The 23,919-nt window shown below is 44.5% G+C and overlaps 1 protein-coding gene across 2 annotated transcripts in view; it reads right to left on the bottom strand.

Moving 5' to 3' along the window:
* LOC126210205 (uncharacterized) overlaps positions 1-23,919 on the bottom strand; it is a 65,339-nt gene that overhangs the window by 20,116 nt on the left and 21,304 nt on the right. Inside the window, exon 5 of one of the 2 annotated variants that reach the window (XM_049939384.1) lies at positions 4,786-5,094. The exons of the other annotated variant lie outside the window; for it this stretch is intronic. Coding sequence (XP_049795341.1) covers positions 4,786-5,094 — 309 coding nt within the window. The remainder of the gene's footprint in view (positions 1-4,785; positions 5,095-23,919) is intronic. 2 annotated transcript variants of the gene reach the window in all.

Here is a 23,919-nt window from a genome sequence, read left to right as displayed (position 1 = left end):
AAACTGATGATTTCTTAATCCTTCAGGACGAAACCGATCAACCGACTGCTTCTTTTAATTTGGTTCTGTCACGAATTTCTTTCACTCAAAACTGATATTAGTCTTGACCACTTTATTTATTGATTTTGTACTGCCTTAAGCGTTCTAGCCTTACGCCATTCTCAAAGGCTCAGATATCTGCAACACATTATTAGGTAAAAAGAATCTGAATTTGACGAACATGAACACAAAATATCTGGTCTACATTGCATGATGACATGAGTATCCAAAACATGAATGCAAAACATCTGCTCACATTACCTGATGACATTAAGTAATGTAGACTTCACATCCATGTTTAGGATACTGATGTCATTACAAAGAACAGAAACTTTATATCCATGTTTTGGATGCGAATGTCATCAAGTGATGTAGACCAGATACTTCGTATCCATGGTTTGGATGTTAATATCATCATGCAGTGTAGACCATATACTTTGTATCCGTGTTCTGGATACTGATGTCATCACGCAATGTAAACCGGATACTTCGTATTCACGTTTTGGATGCTAATGAAATCATGCAATACAGACCGGATACTTTGATATTCATGTTTTGGATACTAATGTCGTCAAGTAACATAGACCAGATACTTTGTATCCATCTTTTACATACTGATGTCATTATGTAGAACAGATACTTTGTACCCATGTTTTGCATACTGATGTCATTACATAGAACAGACCCTTTGTATCCATGTTTTGGATGCTAATGGTTCAAATGACTCTAAGCACTATGGGACTTAACACCTGAGGTCGTCAGTCCCCTAGACTTACACTACTTGAACCTAACTAATCTGAAGACATAACACACATCCATGCCCAATGCAGAATTCGAACCTGCGACCGTAGCAGCAGCGCGGTTCCGGACTGAAGCACCTAGAACCGCTCGGTCACAGCGGCCGGCTTGGATGCTAATGACATCATGAAATGTATACCAGACACTTGGTATCCATGTTTCACAAATCTGATGTCATCAAGTAATGTGTGGTGTCACCGCCAGACACCACACTTGCTAGGTGGTAGCTTTTAAATCGGCCGCGGTCCGTTAGTATACGTCGGACCCGCGTGTCGCCACTGTCAGTGATTGCAGACCGAGCGCCACCACACGGCAGGTCTCGAGAGACTTACGAGCACTCGCCCCAGTTGTACGGACGACGTAGCTAGCGATGCACACTGACGAAGCCTCGCTCCTTTGCCGAGCAGATAGTTAGAATAGCCTTCAGCTAAGTCCATGGCTACGACCTAGCAAGGCGCCATCAACCTTACATAGCTTGTATCTAAAGAGTCTCATTTGTATCGTCAAGAGCGATGTACCACAAGGATGGATTAAAGTATTCCAGGAGCTACGTACTTTTCTTTATAGCATTCATTACGTATCCTGTTTCAGACCTATCTCTAGTCTACGTGAGTGTAACGCGTGCCTTTCGGCTACTTCCAAGTGGCGTGGCTGTCTTGTTACGCCACAACATAATGTAGACCTGATACTTGCTTGACAAATTCGGTTTCGTTTTACCAAGAATGTGTTGCAGATATTTTGAGCCTTTGAGAATGGTGTAAGGCCGAAACGCGAAAGGCTGTATAAAATTAGTAAGTACCATAGTCAAGACTGATGTCAGTTTTTTAGTGAAAGAAATTTGTGGCACAACTCGAGTAAAAGAATGAAAAGTATCTAGTCTACATTACTTGATAATACCAAGTAACGCTTATATGCTGTATAAATTTATTTGCTCCCCAACCGTTCACCTCCTACCTAACTGTCATAGTACTTGCAGTGGATCCTGATGCAGTTCGGAATTCCTGTGTGATGGTCTGAATAGATGTCTGCCTATTACACAATACGACCCTCTTCAACTGTCGGCGGTCTGTGCCAGTCAACAGACGAGGTCGGCCTGTAGGTTTTTTTTTTTTTTTTTTTTTTTTTTTTTTTTTTTTTTTTGTGCTGTACGTGTCCCTTCACGTTTCCATTTCACTATCACATCGGAAACAGTGGACCTATGGATGTTTAGGAGTGTGGAAATCTCTCGTACTGACAAGTGACACGGAATCACCTGACCACGTTGGAGTCCGTGCGGAGTGCCCCATTCTGCTCTCTCACAATGTCTAATGACTAATGAGGTCGCTGATATGGAGTACCTGGCAGCAGGTAGCAGCACAATGCACCTAATATGAAAAACATATGTTTTTGGGGGTGTCCGGATACTTTTTATCTGATAGTGTAGATACACAGAAACCTACCGTACGGTGCGCGGTGGAGGGCGCCTTGTACCACTGCCAGTCATTTCCGTTTCTGTTCTAGTCGCAAACAGAGCGACGGAATAACAACTGTCTGTATGCATCCGTGTGAGCCCTGATTTCTCTAATCTTATCTTCTTGGTCCTTACGCGCATCGTATGCTGGCGGCAGTAGAATCGTTCGGCTGTCAGCTTCAAATGCCGTTCTCTAAGTTTTCTCGATCAGCTTTGCCGAAAAGAAAGACGCGTTCCCTCCAGGAATTCCCATTTGAGTTCCCGATGCTTCTCCGTAACACTAACGTCTTGTTCAAACTTACCGGCAACAAATCTAGCACCCTACCACTGAATTGCTACGCTATCTTCCTTCAATCCGAGCTGGTACGGATCACAGACACTCGACCAATACTCAAGACTAGGTCACACTAGCGTCCTATATGAGGCCTCCTTTACAAGGGAGCCACTCTTTCCTAGTATTCTCCCAGTGAACCTGTCCGCAGTTCATGGTCCAGTGGCTAGCGTTGCTGCCTCTGGATTACGGAGTCCCGGGTTCGATTCCCGGCCAGATCAGCCCGGGGACTGGGTGTTTGCATTGTCCTCATCATCTCATGATCATCATCATTCGTGATAGTGGCTAGATTAGACTGCGTAAAACACTGGAGTATGGGCGCTGATGGCCGCACAGTTGAGCGCCCCACAAACAAAACATCGTCGTCATCATCGTCATCATCCTAATGAACCGAAGTGCAACATTCGTCTTCCCTGCCACAGATCTCACGTGCTCGTTCCGTGTCATATCGCTTTGCAACGTTACGCTCAGATATTTAAACGATTTGACCGTGTCGAGCAGGACACCAGTAATACTGTATACAAACTTCACAGGTTTAAACATTACCGGATGGATCTTCCTACTCATCTGCATTAAGTTACATTTCTGCACATTTAGAGCTACCCGCGATGATTTTTTTACAAGTTACATGATTCCATTAATTACAGTATAGGTCGCTTATAGTACACACGATCCGATTTTGCCTTCATTTGGGTCATTCTTCTCGACTTTAAAAACGTTAATGTATGTCTTGAAAATGCCTCTTTCCCTCTGCTCTTTCTCTGTCGCAGTGGAAAACCGCACGCGCAAAAATTGATAAATTATAGTGTGTGCTTCTGCGCTGTCGTTTCCGTATGTGCCTCACTTTTCAAGCAGCGTGCTATGTATCGAAATCTTTGCTAAAAAAAACACTAAAGGTAAGGCAGTATGTAATCATTAGAGGTAGTATATGCCGGATACACACACTGACGGCGACGATTTATTTGCAAATTTCGGAAAGAGGTAACAGCAAGATTTTGATCTTCTGCTTGGGAATCTTACTACGATCTCCAGGCAAGATACTGTTATGCGTAATGCAATTTCTCAGCGACAAGGCTAGCAATAACATCTCTTTAGCTGGTAAATGGCGACCTGTATACCAGTTTGAGCTATTTTTTTCGCGTTTCATAACGAAGTATTTCATTGATTATCCCTGAAAAAAGAGAAATACTTCAGGGCGGTTCATGATCGTTATGTGACTTTCAACATGTTATTCGTACTTTATGAAAAACGTTGTTTACGCATTGAAAAAAGTTATACATAGATTAAGATCCTCAGACTCTACAAATTCGAGGATGTCATTGACCTCGGCTTCAAAGACTATGTGTTGTTTGTATGCTCACTGCCCTTCGTTGCTAGTTGTTCGTTGAGGAGTTCCACCTATCCCATACTTTTCTTTTGTTCTTGTATCAGGCTTCCCAACTGCTGTTACATTATGTCGCAATAGTGTGAATGTTTGTCTACAGTATCCATGTGGATTTCTCATAAATTTCTAAGCGTCTTCTTTCCTGTTTTCCTGTTTCGGGGTGTAAGTTACTGTTTACAACATCTATTTTTATCTTATTTTTAGTACCCGCCAATGTCGAGTTAATACTTGGCGCTCAGATCATTATATCTCAAATTTTAATTCAAATTATCTATAGAAATGGCGTTCTGTATCTGTAACCGTCTATAAACTTCATCGTGTTTTCTTTGGAGTCACCATACATAACTGTAAATAAATCACCCTAAAGCGTAATCTGAATTTACTGAACACACTGGACGCTAACTGCCTTTCATCTACAGTGCGAGAGACTCCTAACAAGGGCCGGCCGAAGTGGCCGTGCGGTTAAAGGCGCTGCAGTCTAGAACCGCAAGACCGCTACGGTCGCAGGTTCGAATCCTGCCTCGGGCATGGATGTTTGTGATGTCCTTAGGTTAGTTAGGTTTATCTAGTTCTATGTTCTAGGGGACTAATGACCTCAGCCGTTGAGTCCCATAGTGCTCAGAGCCATTTGAACTCCTAACAAGCATGGGAAGCTATGCGTTCTGATGCATACTCTCCATGTTGAACAAATTTCGTATGCACAGATACATACGCATGCTTGCTCTGTTAGAAGTCCAAGTGCACGCACAAAGTTGAATGAAAAAACGCATTCTGTGGACGCACCTTTAGAGCCAGCTTGGGTTGAGTTTGTTGGCGTAGCTTCGGTGGTGTTGGCTGCATAGCTTGAGTTTGTTGGTGTAGCGTCTGTGGTGTTGGCTGCATAGCTTGAGTTTGTTGGTGTAGCGTCTGTGGTGTTGGCTGCATAGCTTGAGTTTGTTGGTGTAGCGTCTGTGGTGTTGGCTGCATAGCTAGAGTTCACTGGCCCACCGTCCGTAGTATTCGCTGCGTCCTTTCCATATGGTTTGCCACTCTCCTCAGAGGGAGGATATGGGTCATAGCCCCCAAACCTACGAAGTATGTCTCTGTGACTCCCTGGAAGGAATAAAACGGTACTAATTTACTGTCACTCTACGTAAATGAAAATACATGTATGCTGTAGAGTTGATCTCAATAACTGGAGCAGTTTTAACCAAATTCAGGGGGTTCTCAGGAAGTTTCAGTTATCACCTCAAAGAAATCAAAAGCAGCCATGAATGTTGGTGTTCGTATTCCTCCACACATTCACGTTTCAATACGCCACATTTTTTCCCTATGATGGTTGACTAGGCGCGGACTTTGGTTGTGGAAGTTTGCATTTGCGCTCTTCAGGAAGCGTTCAGCATCGAAAATAATTTCGTCGTCATTCTTGAAATGCCTGCTGTGAGATGGTTTTTTCATCAAAGGAAAGAGAAAGAACTCATTGGATGTTATGTCAGTAGAATACAGTGAGGCGAGGCAAAATGTGATGGGCCAAAGAAGCAGCATTTGTGACTGTTGGTGACATCTTCCAGACTGTCTGGCCGTGGTCGAAGAAACTTTTCGGCTCCTGGCTTTTCGTCCAGACGTGCGCTGGACACCTTCGGAGATGCAGCTGGCGACGTTGAGTCTTGCCGATTGACGAGTCGGACATCTGAGAGCGACATGAATACTACGTAAAGTGGGCGTTGTCGAATTTACAGATGATCAGCGAAGATAATTTTGTCAGAGAAAACTTAAATATCAGTTGTCGCCTGCCAAGGATAAAAACTTAACCACAGATTCTGCAAAAGGACATTTCCTCAGTGTTGAGAACGGCTATGATTGTGGGGTCTGAGTAAGGCGCAGTCAAATGGGGGGGGGGGGGGTGCCCCAGGGATCCTTTTTTATAGAAATTATATGTCCTCTAGTATTACAGGCGATTCTAAAATATTTGTGTTTGCTGATGACATTAGCTTGGTAGTAAAGGATGTTGTGCACAACATTGGCACTGTTTCAAATAGTGCTATTCATGACATACGTTCATGGCTTGTAGAAAATAAATTAACCCTAAACCACAGTAACATTCATTTTTTTTTACATTTTCTACGGCACAATTCAACAAAATCCGACGTTTTAATTTCACAGAACGAGCTTATGATTAGTGAAACTGAACAGTTCAAATTTGCATGTGTTCAGATGGATAGTAAACTGTCGTGGAAAAGCCCACGTTCAGGATCTTGTTCAAAGACTTAATGCTGCCATTTTCTCTATTCGAACGGTATCTGAAGTAAGTGATAGTTCGACACGAAAAGTAATCTACTTTGCTTATTTTCATTCGCTTATGTCGCGTGACATTATATTTTGGAGTAAGTCTTCCCATTCTCAAAGGATATTTTCGGCTCAGAAACGGGTAGTTTGGGCACTCAGTGGTGTAAATTTGCGGACCTCTTGTCGAACCCTGTTCACTAGTCTGGGTATTATGACATTGACCTCAATATATCCATTTTTACTGTCGTTTCTTGTTAACAATATAAACTTATTTCCAAGAATTCGCAGCTTTTCTCAGTTACTACCAGGCAGAAATCCAATCCGCATTCGGATCGCACTTCCTTGACTTGTGTAGAAAGGTGTGCAGTATATTGCTGCATCCATTTTCAGTAAGCTACCACAAGTAGCAGCAATCCACGCGCTTTCAAATCGAAACTGATCAGTTTCCTCATGACTCACTCCTATTCTATCGAGGAGTTCCTTGAAAAATTAAGCCGCTTCCTGTATTATATTGTTGATTGCGTTTACATAAACTTATGACTTGTCTTTTTTGGGTTCATAAACATTTTATTTTATCTGTTATTACTTTGTAATTTCATGTACTGACAGGTTCCATGATCTTACAGATTTTCTCCTCAGTTTGGTCCTGCGGAACTAAACGTGTTAAATAAAAAAATTAAAGAAAGGTTCTCACCCTTTTATCAAACAAATAACAGATCAGATCGGCAAGATTTTACGAAAACGTGACATCAGATAGGTTTTTGGACGAACAAAGAAAATTTGTCAAGCACACCTATCTGAAAGGACAAATGCCCTCTTCTGTGAGAAAGCGGAGTATATAAGATTCTGTGTACGTGTGGAAAGTGGCTGAGCGGTTCTAGGCGCTTCAGTCTGGAACCGCGCGACCGCTACGGTCGCAGGTTCGAATCCTGCCTCGAGCATGGATGTGTGTGATGTCCTTAGGTTAGTTAGGTTTAAGTAGTTCTAAGTTCTAGGGGACTGATGACCTCAGATGTCAAGTCCTATAGTGCTCAGAGCCACTTGTGGAAAGGTGTACGTTAGAATCACCGAGAAATGTGTGAATACAAGACTGATGAACATAAAATTATTTCTTAAAAGACATCATAGTCGCCGTTGACTGTATAAAATATTTATTGTTACTGTTGAAATTTCGGCCTTATGACCATATCAAGTAACACTGCAAAGTTACTTTCTGTCAGAATATAAAACTATCTGACATCGTCAAAATGCAGCCTTTTGACTGTGAGAGTTCCACAAGATCTGATGAGTACGGCACTTACTACATCGTAATATGTTGTTAAATATACGAGGGCAGTTCAATAAGTAATGCAACACATTTTTTTTCTCGGCCAATTTTGGTTGAAAAAACCGGAAATTTCTTGTGGAATATTTTCAAACATTCCCGCTTCGTCTCGTATAGTTTCATTGACAGGTGGCAGCGCTGTACGGAGCTGTTAAAATGGCGTCTGTAACGGATGTGCGTTGCAAACAACGGGCAGTGATCGAGTTTCTTTTGGCGGAAAACCAGGGCATCTCAGATATTCATAGGCGCTTGCAGAATGTCTACGGTGATCTGACAGTGGACAAAAGCACGGTGAGTCGTTGGGCAAAGCGTGTGTCATCATCGCCGCAAGGTCAAGCAAGACTGTCTGATCTCCCGCGTGCGGGCCGGCCGTGCACAGCTGTGACTCCTGCAATGGCGGAGCGTGCGAACACACTCGTTCGACATGATCGACGGATCACCATCAAACAACTCAATGCTCAACTTGACATCTCTGTTGGTAGTGCTGTCACAATTGTTCACCAGTTGGGATATTCAAAGGTTTGTTCCCGCTGGGTCCCTCGTTGTCTAACCGAACACCATAAAGAGCAAAGGAGAACCATCTGTGCGGAATTGCTTGCTCGTCATGTGGCTGAGGGTGACAATTTCTTGTCAAAGATTGTTACAGGCGATGAAACATGGGTTCATCACTTCGAACCTGAAACAAAATGGCAATCAATGGAGTGGCGCCACACCCACTCCCCTACCAAGAAAAAGTTTAAAGCCATACCCTCAGCCGGTAAAGTCATGGTTACAGCCTTCTGGGACGCTGAAGGGGTTATTCTGTTCGTAGGCACAAAAATCTGAACGAACTTCTCCTTCTTCATGACAACGCAAGACCTCACACAAGTCTTCGCACCCGAGAGGAGCTCACAAAACTTCAGTGGACTGTTCTTCCTCATGCACCCTACAGCCCCGATCTCGTACCGTCGGATTTCCATATGTTTGGCCCAAAGAAGGACGCAATCCGTGGGACGCACTGCGCGGATGATGAAGAAGTTATTGATGCAGTACGACGTTGGCTCCGACATCGACCAGTGGAATGGTACCGTGCAGGCATACAGGCCCTCATTTCAAGGTGGCGTAAGGCCGTAGCATTGAATGGAGATTACGTTGAAAAATAGTGTTGTGTAGCTAAAAGATTGGGGAATAACTGGTGTATTTCAATGCTGAATAAAACAACCCCTGTTTCAGAAAAAAAATGTGTTGCATTACTTATTGAACTGCCCTCGTATATTGAACTGTCGATGTTACCATCGTTCTAGTAGTCTATCACACATACAGATTGAGGTGCACTGACAACATGTGGAGCTAAGTCGCTACGATGGTGACAACGACAGTTCAGTATATGTTTAACACCATACTACGATGTAGTAAGTGTCGTAATGATCAGATCTTGTGGAACTCTCACAGTCAAAAGGCTGCATTTTGACGACGACACGTACTCACGTCAGATAGTTTTATATTCTGACAGAATGTAACTTTGCAGTGTTACTTGAAAATGGACATAAGGCCGAAACTGCAACAGTAACAATAAATATTTTATACAGTCAACGGCGACTATGATGTCTTTTAAGAAATATTATATGACCGTGAATCCCAACCATGAGAAGTTAATGAAAATATGTGCCGACTAGGGAAACCGGAAAAATCTGCAGTAGCAGAGCATTCTCCTCAGTCAGCAAATGATGAAGTTTTCCAAGACCAAAATTTTGTCTACTGTAATAAACTGTTATCCACGACAGTATAGAGAAGCCGAACAAATGTGTAAGCACAGTGACAATATCAGCAAAAAAGGAGGAGTCATGAAACTCTGTGATGTATGGACAGGGACTCGGTAGATTTTTCTCCTTGACAGCCGACAACGGATAGTTAAGTTTGGCAAAGATTGTCTCTGCCGATGACGCGTAAACTCGACCGCGCACACTTTGCACAGTATTTATGTCACTCTCCGATATCCGACTCTTTAGCCGACAAGACTCAGCGTGGGCAGGAGCAACTTCTGAAAGTGTTCAGCGTAGCTCTGGATGAAACGTTAAGAACTGAGAAGTTTCTTCGACCATGGCCGTACAGCCCGGGAGATTCTCCAGCAACTAAAGCATCCAGCTTCGACGGCCTTCATTGTATGGTGTGTTACTGTGTCCTGTGCAAACTGAAGTAGGGCACTGTCGTGTACCAAAAGCTTCCCAACGGACAGATTTCCCCAACACTTTGTCCTCACAGCGTTCGGTAACTTCGTCATGAGGTTTCGGTAGCATGTGACGGTTTGCCTCTTCCAAGCATAATCTGGGGCGTGAGTCGTGCTTGGGTAGCTCAGTTGGTAGAGCACTTGCCCGCGAATGGCAAAGGTCCCGAGTTCGAGTCTCGGTCCGGCACACAGTTTTAATCTGCCAGGAAGTTTCATATCAGCGCACACTCCGATACAGAGTGAAAGTCTCATTCTGGAAACATCCCCCAGGCTGTGGCTAAGCCATGTCTCCGCAATATCCTTTCTTTCGGGAGTGCTAGTTCTGCAAGGGTCGCAGGAGAGCTTCTGTAAAGTTTGGAGGGTAGGAGACGAGGTACTGGCAGAAGTAAAGCTGTGAGGACGAGGCGTGAGTCGTGGTTGGGTATCTCAGGTGGTAGAGCACTTGCCCTCGAAAGGCAAAGGTCCCGAGTTGGAGTCTCGGTCCGGCACACAGTTTTAATCTGCCAGGAAGTTTCAATATATAGGTTACCTGTTGTAGTAAAAAATGTTCTCGTAACTTCAGATTTACATGACACGGTTATGTGCCACGCCTCTCATGCAGCGTCTGCCACTGGATTTGGATGATCATCTCCGTTGGGCTTTCGCGCCTACCAAACAAATCTGTGAAGGAATGTGCTGCTCTCCTTTGGTAATTCTCTGTTTATTCTACACCGAAGAGCCAAAGAAACTGGTACACCTGCCTAACATCGTGTAGGACCCCGCGAGCACGGAGAAGTGCCGCAACACGACGTGGCGTGGACTCGACTAATGTCTGAAGTAGTGCTGGAGGGAATTGAAACCATGAATCCTGCAGGGCTGTCCATAAATCCGTAACACCACGAGGGCGTGGAGATCTCTTCCGAACAGCACTTTGCAAACCATCCCAGATATGCTCATTAACGTTCATGGTTCAAAATGGCTCTGAGCACGATGGGACTTAACATCTGAGATCATCAGTCCCCTAGAACTTAGAACTACTTAAACCTAACTAACATAAGGACGTCAGACACATCCATGCCCGAGGCAGGATTCGAACCTGCGACCGTAGCAGTCTCGCGGTTCCGGACTGAAGCGCCTAGAACCGCACGGCCACCACGGCCGGCTAACGTTCATGTCTGGGGAGTTTAGTGGCGAGCCGAAGTGTTCCTGGAGCCACTCTGCAGCAATTCTGGATGTGTGGGGGGTGTCGCATTGTCCTGCTGGAATTGTCCAAGTCCGTTGGAGTGCACAATGGACATGAATGGATGCAGCTGATCAGACAGGATGTTTACGGACGTGGCCGCTGCCAAAGCTATATCTAGACGTATCTATATCACTCCAACTGCACTCACACATCACACCATTATAGACCTCCACCAGCTTCAACAGTCCACTGCTGACATGCAGGGTCCATGGGTTCATGAGTTGTCTTCATACCCGTACAAGTCCATCCACTCGATACGAGGGTCACTTCAAAACAAATGCACACTATTTTTTTAAAAATCCATCTTTTATTCTACATGTTTGAAAGTGTTACAGTGTGTAGATACGTCCTTTAGGAACAATATTTTCATTTATCCACATAATTTCCATCCCTCTCAACTGCCTTACGCCGTCATGGAACCGGCACCTGTATACAGGCACGGTAAAATTCCGGACCAACCTGTCGGAGCCACTGTTTGGCAGCGTGCCGAAGGGAGTCATCATCTTCAAACCTTGTTCCACGAAGAGAGTCTTTCAGTTTCCCAAAGAGATGATAGTCACATGGAGCCAGGTCGGGACTATAAGGGGGGTGTTTCAGTGTTGTCCATCCGAGTTTTGTGATCGCTTCCATGGCTTTTTGACTGACACGTGGCCGTACATTGTCGTGCAACACCAAAACATCCTGCTTTTGCCGATGTGGTCGAACACGACTCAGTCGAGCTTGAAGTTTCTTCAGTGTCGTCACATATGCATCAGAATTTATGGTGATTCCACTTGGCATGATGTCCACAAGGAAGAGTCCTTTGGAATCGAAAAACACCGTAGCTATAACTTTTCCAGCAGGAGGGGTGATTTTCAATTTTTTTTTCCTTGGGTGAATTTGCATGATGCCACTCCATTGATTGCCTCTTCGTCCCTGGTGAAAAACGATAGAGCGATGTTTCATCACCTGTCAATTCTTCCAAGAAATTCATCTCCACCATTCTCGTACTGTTCCAAAAGTTCGCTGCATACCGTTTTTCTTGTTTCTTTGTGAGCCACTGTCAACATCCTGGGAACACACCTGGCACAAACCTTTTTTAACGCTTTCAGTATTCTGCAAACACTTCCTTCCCCTATCCCAACGTATCGTGACAATTCGTTCACTGTGATGCGTCTGTCAGCAGTCACCAATTCGTTAACTCTCTGCACATTGTCTGGAGTGTGTGCAGTACGAGGCCTGCCGCTGCGAGGACAATCCTCAATATTGCCGTGCCCGCTTTCATCACGTAGCCTTCTTGCCCACCGACTAACTGTACTGCGATCGACAGCAGCATCTCTGTACACCTTTTTCAACCTCTTGTGGATGTTTCCCACTGTCTCGTTTTGACAGCACAGGAATTCTATGACAGCACGTTGCTTCTGACGAACGTCAAGTGTAGCAGCCATCTTGAAGACGTGCTGTGACGGCGCCACTCACGGAAACAGGTTGAACTAAGTTTGAAAACAAGCGGGAAGGATGTATCTACACACTGTAAAACTTTCGCACATGTAGAATGAAAACAGTATTTTTACAAAAATAGGGTAAATATCTTTTGGAGTGACCCTCGTACAATTTGGAACGAGATTCCTCTAACGAGGCAACACGTTTCCAGTCGTCAACGGTCCAATGTCGATGTCGAGGGTCCCAGGCGAGGCGTAAAGCATTGTGTCGTGCAGTCGTCAAGGGTACACAAGTGGGCCTTCAGCTCCCAAAGCCCGTATCGATGATGTTTCGTTGTATAGGTCGCACGCTGATACTTGTCGATGGCCCAGCATTTAAATCTGCAGCAGTTTACGGAAGTGTTACACTTCTGTCACGTTGGACGATTATCTTCAGTTGTCCATGATCCCGTTCTTGCAGGATCTTTCTCTGGCCGTAGATATGACAAAGATTTGATGTTTTACCAGATTCCTGATATTCGTGGTACACTCGTGAAGTGGCCGTACGGGAAAATCCCCACTTCATCGCTACCTCGGAGATGCTGTGTCCCGTCGCTCGTGCCCCAACTATAACACCACGATCGAAGTCACTTAAATCTTGATAACCTGCCATTGCAGCAGCAGTAACCGATCTAGTAACTGCGCCAAAAACGTGTCGTCTTATATAGGCGTTGTAGACCGCAGCACCGTATTTTGCCTGTTTACACATCTCTGTAATTGAATACGCATGCCTATACGAGTTTCTTTGGTGCTTCAATGTATCAACCGTTGTGATGTGGCGCTCTAGACTTCAGGCGCAGACGGCACCCCGCACATCTCCTAAGTCGTTTGGGTTGCCGCGAGCTTCGTCACTACGGAACAGATGGCGCGGCCAGACCCACAGGTGGCAACGGCATACTCCCGGGGCAGGACGCGGCGTGGATGACAAAGGTGGTTGTCGTTCACGTACCACTCTCTTCCTGCCTCTGCAGGATCAAGTGACTAAATTGGACATGCATTAATCTCTTACTCAAGGCAGCTATTAAGGCCGGATCGCGAGGCTAGCGGAGCAGTTCCATTGTACCGAGCAACCAACCAGAAGGTCTCCACTAGGTTCCCCTTTGGACTCCTCCACCATCGTCCGCGACAGCACACCGTCTCCTCCGTCTGGACTCTAAGTGTCATCGGCAATGTGCTAGTTGCGACCTGGTATAGTTTTTTCTTCACCGAAAAGATAGTGCCAAGACTTTACTCGTGCTTCTATCCTCACCGGACTTTTCGAGGCTGTATGACTATCGATGCTTCTGACTAGTTTGATTCAGCCCGCCACGAGCCTTCTCATCTCAGAGTAGCACTTGCAACCTACATCCTCAATGTTTTGCTGTATGTATCCCAAGTCTTTGTCTTTCTGTAAATTTTTTACACTCTACTGCTCCCTCTAGTACCATGGAAGTTACTCCTCGATCTCACGATCCGATGTGATAACAGATGTATCACCCTGTCCCTTCTTCTTGTCAGTGTTTGCCATATATTCTTTCCCTCGCCGTTTCTGCGGTGAACCTGCTCATCACTTATCTTCTCAGTCCACCTAATGTTCAACACTGTTTTGTAGCACCACATGTCAAGTCCTTCGATTCTCTTCTATTCCTATTTTCCCAAGGTCCGTGTTTCGCTACCATACAGTCCTGTCCTCCAAACGTACATTATCCAAAATTTCGTCCTCAAATTATGTCCTACTGTATGTTTAATACTAGTATAATTTTCTTATTCAGGAATGCCCTTCTCGCCAGTGCAACTTTGCTATTTCTGTCCTCCTTGCTCCGTCTGTCATGGCTTTTTTGCTGCTTAGGTAGAAAAATTCCTTAACTTCGTCTTCTCGCTGTTCTTATTTCTGCCGCTTCTCACTACTTTCGTCTTTCTTCGATTTACTCTACATCTATATTCTGTAGGGGCAACGGCCTTGCCACAGTGGATACATCTTTTCCCGTCAGATCACCGAAGTTAAGCGCTGTTGGGCGTGGCCGGCACTTGGATGGGTGACCAGGCCGCCATGCGCTGTTGCCATTTTTTCGGGCTGTACTCAGCCTGGTGATGCCAATTGAGGAGCTACTCGACCGAATAGTAGCGGCTCCGGGAGAGCGGTGTGCTGACCACACGCCCCTCCTATCTGCATACTCAACTGAGGGTGACACGGCGGTCGGTTTGTCCCGATGGGCCATTCGTGGTCTGAAGACGGAGTGCTTTTATATTCTGTAGTCATTAGACTCTTCACTGCAATCAACATATCCTGCAATTCTGCTTCATTTTTACCGAGGTTGCAATGTCATCAGGAAATCTTCACCGACGAAATAGTGCCAAGACATTACTTTGCGCTTCTATCCTTGCCGGACTTTTCCTAAACTGTTGGACCATCGGTGCTTTCCTGTGCTTTACGACTGAAAAATATGTTGAAAGTGTGATTCTTGAGTTTCTCCCGGCGTATTTGATAATCAAAATATCCACGGGTGTACTGCCGGTCTACAGTGCCCGTTGGACACTGTAGACCGGCAGTACACCCGTGGATATTTTGATGTTGAAAGTGTTTTGTTGTCGCTACTTAAACTAGAATATGCACTTTATTTTCAAAATCCAAGCACTGAGGGAACTTCTGTGTGTTGAATTTAACTTTATTCAGATTTTAAGATTTGGCTGATCTTTAAAGAGTGCACTGATTAATTCCACATGATCAGAAACTCAGTTATTTGTGTTTAGGATTCAGGAACTCTAAGTTTGTTTGTTCGTTCGCGAAAGAATTTCGTTTCATTTCATACTTAAAGCAATTTTACCTCCATAATACTTTGATGATTTTGTTAACATTGTGTTAGGAAAATAAACTTGTGTTATTGTGACTACCTGCCTCTTTAGTGGATACCTCCGTAGAACCGGATACATTACCTACCTGGTATGGATTCAAGACTGACCAGCAGTATTCACGTTGGTCGAACGAGGGTTTTGTAACATACCACCTTTGTGGATGTACTACATTTCCTGAGGATTCTTTCAGTCAATTTCAATTTGGCATTTGCATTACGAAAATCGATGAATGTGATTGTCCCCAATGGTTCCTTCAGCTCAAAATTATCGTTTATTCAAGTTCGTTCTTCAGCCTGAATTTCAGATCGTGTGCCAGTTGCATCCATCCTCAATGTTTCCGCATCTTTCGTACTTCCGAAGTGGAGAATTTCTATGCGAGTTACTAAGCTCACGGTTAACCGGTAAACTGCTTAGTCTGTGGACCATCGTGTATAAATTTGGCGTAGAGATTTATCATCCTGGTTTCTTCTGTGTGTGTGTGTAAATTGTTAGTACGAATTTGTTTGTGAGTGTAATTTGATGACTCCTTCATTTTTACTTATCCTGTATTCCGCCCGCCTGTCGAGATATGATTTATGATGTGGGTACTGTATTATGAATGTCTGGCATTCCTTTGCAATTTTGATTTTCAATTGATGTTACTCTGTAATTTAAACCGTAAATAAATGTTCAGTGGTTTTTCAATTGCGATTATAACGTTGGTTACTAATGCAATCGACCCACCTTTTCGGGGTGGCTTTTCACAGCCATCTGATTATCAGTGACTATTTTATCTTTAATATTTTATTTCGTGTTGATCTGAGAGTCTTTATTTTGGATTTAACTGACTGCTAAGAGATACCTTTCCAGGGGTTCAGTGTAATCTTAATTCATTTAATTGTTCATCAACTTACAAATTTAACTTTGTTGAGACTTACTCTGTACAAACGAGCATTATACTCTCTTTTGACCTGACCATTGATTAGGATGTGTTACTTGAAAAACGGGTAGGAATTGTTTACTAGGAACTCTCCAGACCAGCCACAAAACCGGTCCGATATTCTATACGCTCCTATTTTATTCATTCAGTGAAAGTACAGAACAGTGTCGAAACCCTTCTGGAAGGCTTCGTGATCAACTTGAGCGCCGGTATCTGTTTCCTTCTGTGTTTCGTGGACGGAGACAAGTAGCTGAGATTTACGCGATTCTTCGTCTTTCAGACTTATCCGATAACAATAGTAGCCTCTGCGTCAGAAAACCACTGTGTCATATAATGGTGCATTGTTTTCCTACACTTCCGCCAGCTCAGCATGGATTGTTGTTGCAACGAATTACCCCACTTTATTACTGGGCTGGGCTACCATTTTTTTTTTAATTTTACGCCATGTGTCTCCGTTCCATTAGCATTGCTTGTGTGTAATTCCAAACTGCAATTCTATGTCGTGGTGAGTTTCGGCGTTAAGATCCTTGCAGTATAAATAACAGCCGTGTAGGAGACGAAAGTTTCAGCGTCACTTCAGAGGGTGTCTTGGCTGCGAATGTAACAGTAGATGTCTGCCACTCGTCGGAAAATGGCGACGGAGCAGTTAGGCAGCATCAATGTTTTTTTGTTAAGTTTTGTATTTGTGGGCGAGAATTTGTCGAATGCGATCACAATAGCCTGGGATTCAGGTACAGGATGACAATAATTGAAGTTGTTGTTGTTGTGGTCTTCAGTCCTGAGACTGGTTTGATGCAGCTCTCCATGCTACTCTATCCTGTGCAAGCTTCTTCATCTCCCAGTACCTACTGCAACCTACATCCTTCTGAATCTGCTTAGTGTATTCATCTCTTGGTCTCCCTCTACGATTTTTACCCTCCACGGTGCCCTCCAATGCTAAATTTGTGATCCCTTGATGCCTCAAAACATGTCCTACCAACCGATCCCTTCTTCTAGTCAAGTTGTGCCACAAACTTCTCTTCTCCCCAATCCTATTCAATACCTCCTCATTAGTTACGTGATCTACCCACCTTATCTTCAGCATTCTTCTGTAGCACCACATTTCGAAAGCTTCTATTCTCTTCTTGTCCAAACTAGTTATCGTCCATGTTTCACTTCCATACATGGCTACACTCCATACAAATACTTTCAGAAACGACTTCCTGACACTTAAATCTATACTCGATGTTAACAAATTTCTCTTCTTCAGAAACGATTTCCTTGCCATTGCCAGTCTACATTTTATATCCTCTCTACTTCGACCATCATCAGTTATTTTACTCTCTAAATAGCAAAACTCCTTTACTACTTTAAGTGTCTCATTTCCTAATCTAATTCCCTCAGAATCACCCGATTTAATTTGACTACATTCCATTATCATAATTGAAGTGTGCGAAATAAAATCGTCTAACTTCTTAATGGCTTGCGGTAGGACGGTCAAGCTGCACTGCTGGCCACGGGTCTTTATGGAAATTAGTAAGCGCTGTATGGTTTGTTTTAGCGAAGAAGCCCACTTTCATTTGGATGGGTTCCCCAATAAGCAAAACTGGTGCGTTTGGCGAACTGAAAATCTTCATTTTGCGATCGAGAAGTCTCTTTACCCTCAACTGGTGACTGTGTGGAGTGCAATATACAAATACGAAATAATCGGTGCGATATTCCTTGATGGCACGATGACTACCGAACGTTACTTGAGGGTTTTGGAAGATGATTTCATCCCAACTATCCAAAGCGACTCTGATTTCGATTACGCTCACGTTGACCATACACAACAACGCTCCTTGCTGGTTGGCTGCAGCGTATTCACTGCAGATCTGGTAGCCATCTATCGCGCTCTTGAACATATCCGCTCCTGCTCTGGTGAGTCCGTCATTAGTAGTGAACCCTTAAGCAGCCTACAAGTCCTCGACCAGTGCTTCCCTAGGCATCCTTTGGTATTGTTAATCCGTCAGTCTCTTTCTGCTCTCTACAGGAGTGGACGCTCAGTGACCTTCCTTTGGACCCCAGGCCATGTTGGGATACCGGGCAATGAACATGTTGACCCTCTGGCCAAACAGGCAACCGAGCGAGGTGGCGCAGTGGTTGGACACTGGACTCGCATTCGGGAGGACGACGGTTCAATCCCGCGTCCGGCCATCCTGATTTAGGTTTTCCATGATCTCCCTAAATCGCTCCAGGCAAATGCCGGGATGGTTCCTTTCAAAGGGCACGGCCGACATCCTTCCCCGTCCTTTCCTAATCCGAAGAGACCGATGACCTAGCTGTCCGCATCTCGTGGTCGTGCAGTAGCGTTCTCGCTTCCCACGCCCGGGTTCGATTCCCGGCGGGGTCAGGGATTTTCTCTGCCTCGTGATGTCTGGGTGTTCTGTGCTGTCCTTAGGTTAGTTAGGTTTACGTAGTTCTAAGTTCTAGGGGACTGATGACCATAGATGTTAAGTGCCATAGTGCTCAGAGCCATTTGAAACATTTGATGACGTAGCTGCCTGGTCTCCTCCCCCAAAACAACCCAACCCCAACCTCGCTGTCTGGTCTCCTTCCCCAAAACAACCAACCAACCAACCAGCCAAACAGGCCACCAGTAGACCGTCTCTGGTCATTGGCCTCCCGGAGACCGATTTGCGAGCAGTCTTCAGCCGCAACTTTTTCGCGATTTGGGCCACTGAACGGCGCAACCTGACCACACCAAACAAACTCCGTGCTGTCAAGGAGACGACGAAGTGTGGCGGTCATCCATGCGAGCCACTCACAGGGAGTCAGTTGTCCTTTGTCGGCTCCGCATTGGCCACACCCGGATGACGCACAGCTATTTACTGCGCCTTGAGGACCCGCCTCTATGACGCTGCGGGTCGTCTTTGACGGTGGTCCACATTTTGTTGGCCTGTCCCTTTTAACTGTGCTCAGGCAGACGTTTGCGCTGCCTGATATGCTCCCTGCCCTTTTAACAGATGGCACTGCCATGGGAGGCTTAGTTTTGCGTTTCATTCGAGCAGGGGGCTTTTATCACTTGATCTGTTTGTCATTTTTTTGTGTTGAGTCTGGCCTTTGGCCTACGACTTTAGAATGGGTTTTTTCGTGTGTTTCTAGTTGTTTAGCTTTGCCTTTTTTGTATCTATGGTCGGCCAACTACTGTCACACTGTGCGATTTTAATTCCTTTTGCCTGGTCTCTCTCTGCGTCTTTCTTGTCCTGTGTCGTCTCTTGTCATCTCCATTATTCGTCGAGAATGAGATTTTCATTCTGCAGCGGAGTGTGCGCTGACATGAAACTTCCTGGCAGATTAAAACTGTGTGCCCGACCGAGACTCGAACTCGGGACCTTTGCCTTTCGCGGGCAAGTGCTCTACCATCTGAGCTACCGAAGCACGACTCACGCCCGGTCTCACAGTTTGGAAGGTAGGAGACTAGGTACTGGCAGAAGTAAAGCTGTGAGACCGGGCGTGAGTCGTGCTTCGGTAGCTCAGATGGTAGAGCACTTGCCCGCGAAAGGCAAAGGTCCCGAGTTCGAGTCTCGGTCGGGCACACAGTTTTAATCTGCCAGGAAGTTCCATTGTTCGTTTTTATTCTTTTTGGGTGTTTGAAGTTTTTGGAAAAAGGGACCGATGGCCCTAGCAATCTGGTCCCTTCAATCCCACAAAGCAACCAACCAACCAACCAACCTGATTTCGACAATATGTGTTTCAAACAAGACGGAACTCGACCCCACCGAAGCAGGTGAGTGTTTAATGTCCTGGAGGAGCACTTTGGGGACCGCATTCTAGCGATGGGTACCAGAGGCCACTGGTTGGTCGCCAAATTGAAGATGGTAATGAAAGGACATAAAAAAAAAATTGTACTGCAGGAGTAAACGCAGTTCCAAAGCAAGGCCTACATGATCATTTCAAGAAACATTAAAAAGATCTCAGCTCTGTATTGATTCAGGGGTATTGTGAAAAGATAGTGATTTTTTGAACATAATCCACGTTTTTTTATTTTCCGTAGCCACAGTTCTAACAGAACTCGGACACACTTTGTATAGTCATGTGCTACGGTACTTTGCCATTCGGTTTTCACTGTTTACTGGGACTGCAGAAACGCACCTGTTCCACAAAAAAAAAAAGTGTTCTTAATTTTTTCTAGGTGATAATTGGACTGAACGAGGGGGCGCAGTGGTTAGCACAACTGGAAATGTATTTCAAAGGACGATGGTTCAATTCCAAATTTAGGTTTCTAAATCGCGCGTGGCGAGTGCCGGCATTGTTCCTTTGAAGATGCGCAGTTGATTTTATTTCCACAACCTTTCGTAATACGAACTTGTGCTCCATCACTAATGACCCCGCTGTCGACGGGACTTGAAAGCCTTAATGCTACTTTTTCCCTTCCTTCGAGGTGATAGTTAAAACCGTATGATTACCTGTGATATAATGAACATTGTCAAGACTGATAGTTACACTGAGATGACAAAAGTCACGGGGTAGCGACATGCGCGTATATAGACGACGGTAGTACCGCGTACACTAGGTGTAAGAGGGCAGTGCTTAAGCCTTTTGACTCAAAAGTTAAATTCAAAAATTTATTAAGAGACAGTTGATTTCTCGTCAAGTCACTTGTATTTACGTGATTCATGTGAAAAGGTTTCCGACGTGATTATGACTCCACGACAGGAACTGACAGTTGGAGCTAGGCCCAAGGGACTTCCTGATTCAGAAATCGTTAGGAAATTCAAAATTCTGAGATCCACAGTGTCAAGGGTGTGCAGAAAATTTCAAATTTCAGGCACCAGCTCTCAGCACAGTCAACGCAGTGGCCAAGGCTTTCACTTAACGGCCGAGAGCAGCACCGCTTCTGTAGAGTTGTCACAGCTAACAGACAAGTAAAACTGCTCGAAATAACCGCAGAAATCGATATGGGACGTACGACAGTGCGGCGAAATGGGCCGTTAATCGGCTAGGCCAGCAGACTACCGACGTGTCTTTGCTGGCAGCACGACATAGCGTGCGGAACCTCTCCTGGGCTCGTGACCATATCGATTGGGTCCTAGACAACTGGAAAACCGTGGCATGGTCAGACGAGTCACGATATCAGTTGGTTAGAGTGTGGCGCAGATGCCACAAAACCATGGACCCAAGTTGTCAACAAGGCACTGTGCCAGTTGGTGGTGGCTCCATAGCGGTATGGGCTGTGTTTACATGGAATGGACTGCGTCCACTGGTGCAACTGCACCGATCATCGACTGGAAACGGTTATGTTGGTCTACTTGGAGACCTTCTGCAGCCATTCATAGGCCTCATGTTTTAAATTGTAAGACATTTCCAGGGGCAGATGTGGGTTCTGACCACAATCTATTGGTTATGAACTGCAGATTGAAACTGAAGAAACTGCAAAAAGGTTGGAATTTAAGGAGATGGGACCTGGATAAACTGAAAGAACCAGAGGTTGTACAGAGTTTCAGGGAGAGCATAAGGGAACAATTGACAGGAATGGGGGAAAGAAATACAGTAGAAGAAGAATGGGTAGCTCTTAGGGATGAAGTAGTGAAGGCACCAGAGGATCAAGTAGGTAAAAAGACGAGGGCTAGTAGAAATCCTTGGGTAACAGAAGAAATATTGAATTTAATTGATGAAAGGAGAAAATATAAAAATGCAGTAAATGAAGCAGGCAAAAAGGAATACAAACGTCTCAAAAATGAGATCGACAGGAAGTGCAAAATGGCTAAGCAGGGATGGCTAGAGGACAAATGTAAGGATGTAGAGGCTTGTCTCACTAGGGGTAAGATAGATACTGCCTACAGCAAAATTAAAGAGATCTTTGGAGAGAAGAGAACCACTTGTATGAATATCAAGAGCTCAGATGGCAACCCAGTTCTAAGCAAAGAAGGGAAAGCAGAAAGGTGGAAGTTATGGAAATGGAAGAGGATATAGATGAAGATGAAATGGGAGATAAGATACTGCGTGAAGAGTTTGACAGAGCACTGAAAGACCTGAGTCGAAACAAGGCCCCGGGAATAGACAACATTCCATTAGAACTACTGATGGCCTTGGGAGAGCCAGTCATGACAAAACTCTATCTGGTGAGCAAGATGTATGAGACAGGCGAAATACCCACAGACTTCAAGAAGAATATAATAATTCCAATCCCAAAGAAAGCAGGTGTTGACAGATGTGAAAATTACCGAACTATCAGTTTAATAAGTCACAGCTGCAAAATACTAACGCGAATTCTTTACAGACGAATGGAAAAACTGCTGGAAGCCGACCTCGGGGAAGATCAGTTTGGATTCCGTAGAAATGTTGGAACACGTGAGGCAATACTGACCTTACGACTTATCTTAGAAGAAAGATTAAGAAAAGCCAAACCTACGTTTCTAGCATTTGTAGACTTAGAGAAAGCTTTTGACAATGTTAACTGGAATACTCTCTTTCAAATTCTGAAGGTGGCAAGGGTAAAATACAGGGAGCGAAAGGCTATTTAGAATTTGTACAGAAACCAGATGGCAGTTATAAGAGTCGAGGGACATGAAAGGGAAGCAGTGGTTGGGAAGGGAGTAAGACAGGGTTGTAGCCTCTCCCCGATGTTATTCAATCTGTATATTGAGCAAGCAGTAAAGGAAACAAAAGAAAAATTCGGAGTAGGTATTAAAATTCATGGAGAAGAAGTAAAAACTTTGAGGTTCGCCGATGACATTGTAATTCTGTCAGAGACAGCAAAGGACTTGGAAGAGCAATTGAACGGAATGGACAGTGTCTTGAAAGGAGGATATAAGATGAACATCAACAAAAACAAATCGAGGATAATGGAATGTAGTCAAATTAAATCGGGTGATGCTGAGGGAATTAGATTAGGAAATGAGGCACTTAAAGTAGTAAAGGAGTTTTGCTATTTAGGGAGTAAAATAACCGATGATGGTCGAAGTAGAGAGGATATAAAATGTAGACTGTCAATGGCAAGGAAAGCGTTTCTCAAGAAGAGAAATTTGTTAACATCGAGTATAGATTTAAGTGTCAGGAAGTCGTTTCTGAAAGTATTTGTATGGAGTGTAGCCATGTATGGAAGTGAAACATGGACGATAACTAGTTTGGACAAGAAGAGAATAGAAGCTTTCGAAATGTGGTGCTACAGAAGAATGCTGAAGATAAGGTGGGTAGATCACGTAACTAATGAGGAGGTATTGAATAGGATTGGGGAGAAGAGAAGTTTGTGGCACAACTTGACTAGAAGAAGAGATCGGTTGGTAGGAGATGTTTTGAGGCATCAAGGGATCACAAATTTAGCATTGGAGGGCAGCGTGGAGGGTAAAAATCGTAGAGGGAGACCAAGAGGTGAACACACTAAGCAGATTCAGAAGGATGTAGGTTGCAGTAGGTACTGGGAGATGAAGAAGCTTGCACAGGATAGAGTAGCATGGAGAGCTGCATCAAACCAGTCTCAGGACTGAAGACCACAATAACAACAACAATGTAGAGGTCAGTTTGTGCACAAAATCCTGCACTGGGCAAACATTCGCTATTATGGACGGCTATAAAGGAAGCAGAGCTCAATATTTCTGCTGGGAACGTCCAACGACTTGTTGAGTCCATGCCACGAAGTGTTGCTACAGTATTCCGGGAAAAAGGAGGTCCGACGCAGTATTGTGCAGTATCCCATGACTTTCGTCACCTCGGTCTATGCCTCTCTCT

This window comes from Schistocerca nitens, chromosome 10 (genome assembly GCF_023898315.1).
Source record: "Schistocerca nitens isolate TAMUIC-IGC-003100 chromosome 10, iqSchNite1.1, whole genome shotgun sequence".
Taxonomy (NCBI): Eukaryota; Metazoa; Arthropoda; class Insecta; order Orthoptera; family Acrididae; genus Schistocerca; species Schistocerca nitens.
This window is presented reverse-complemented; position numbering and strand designations above follow the sequence as displayed.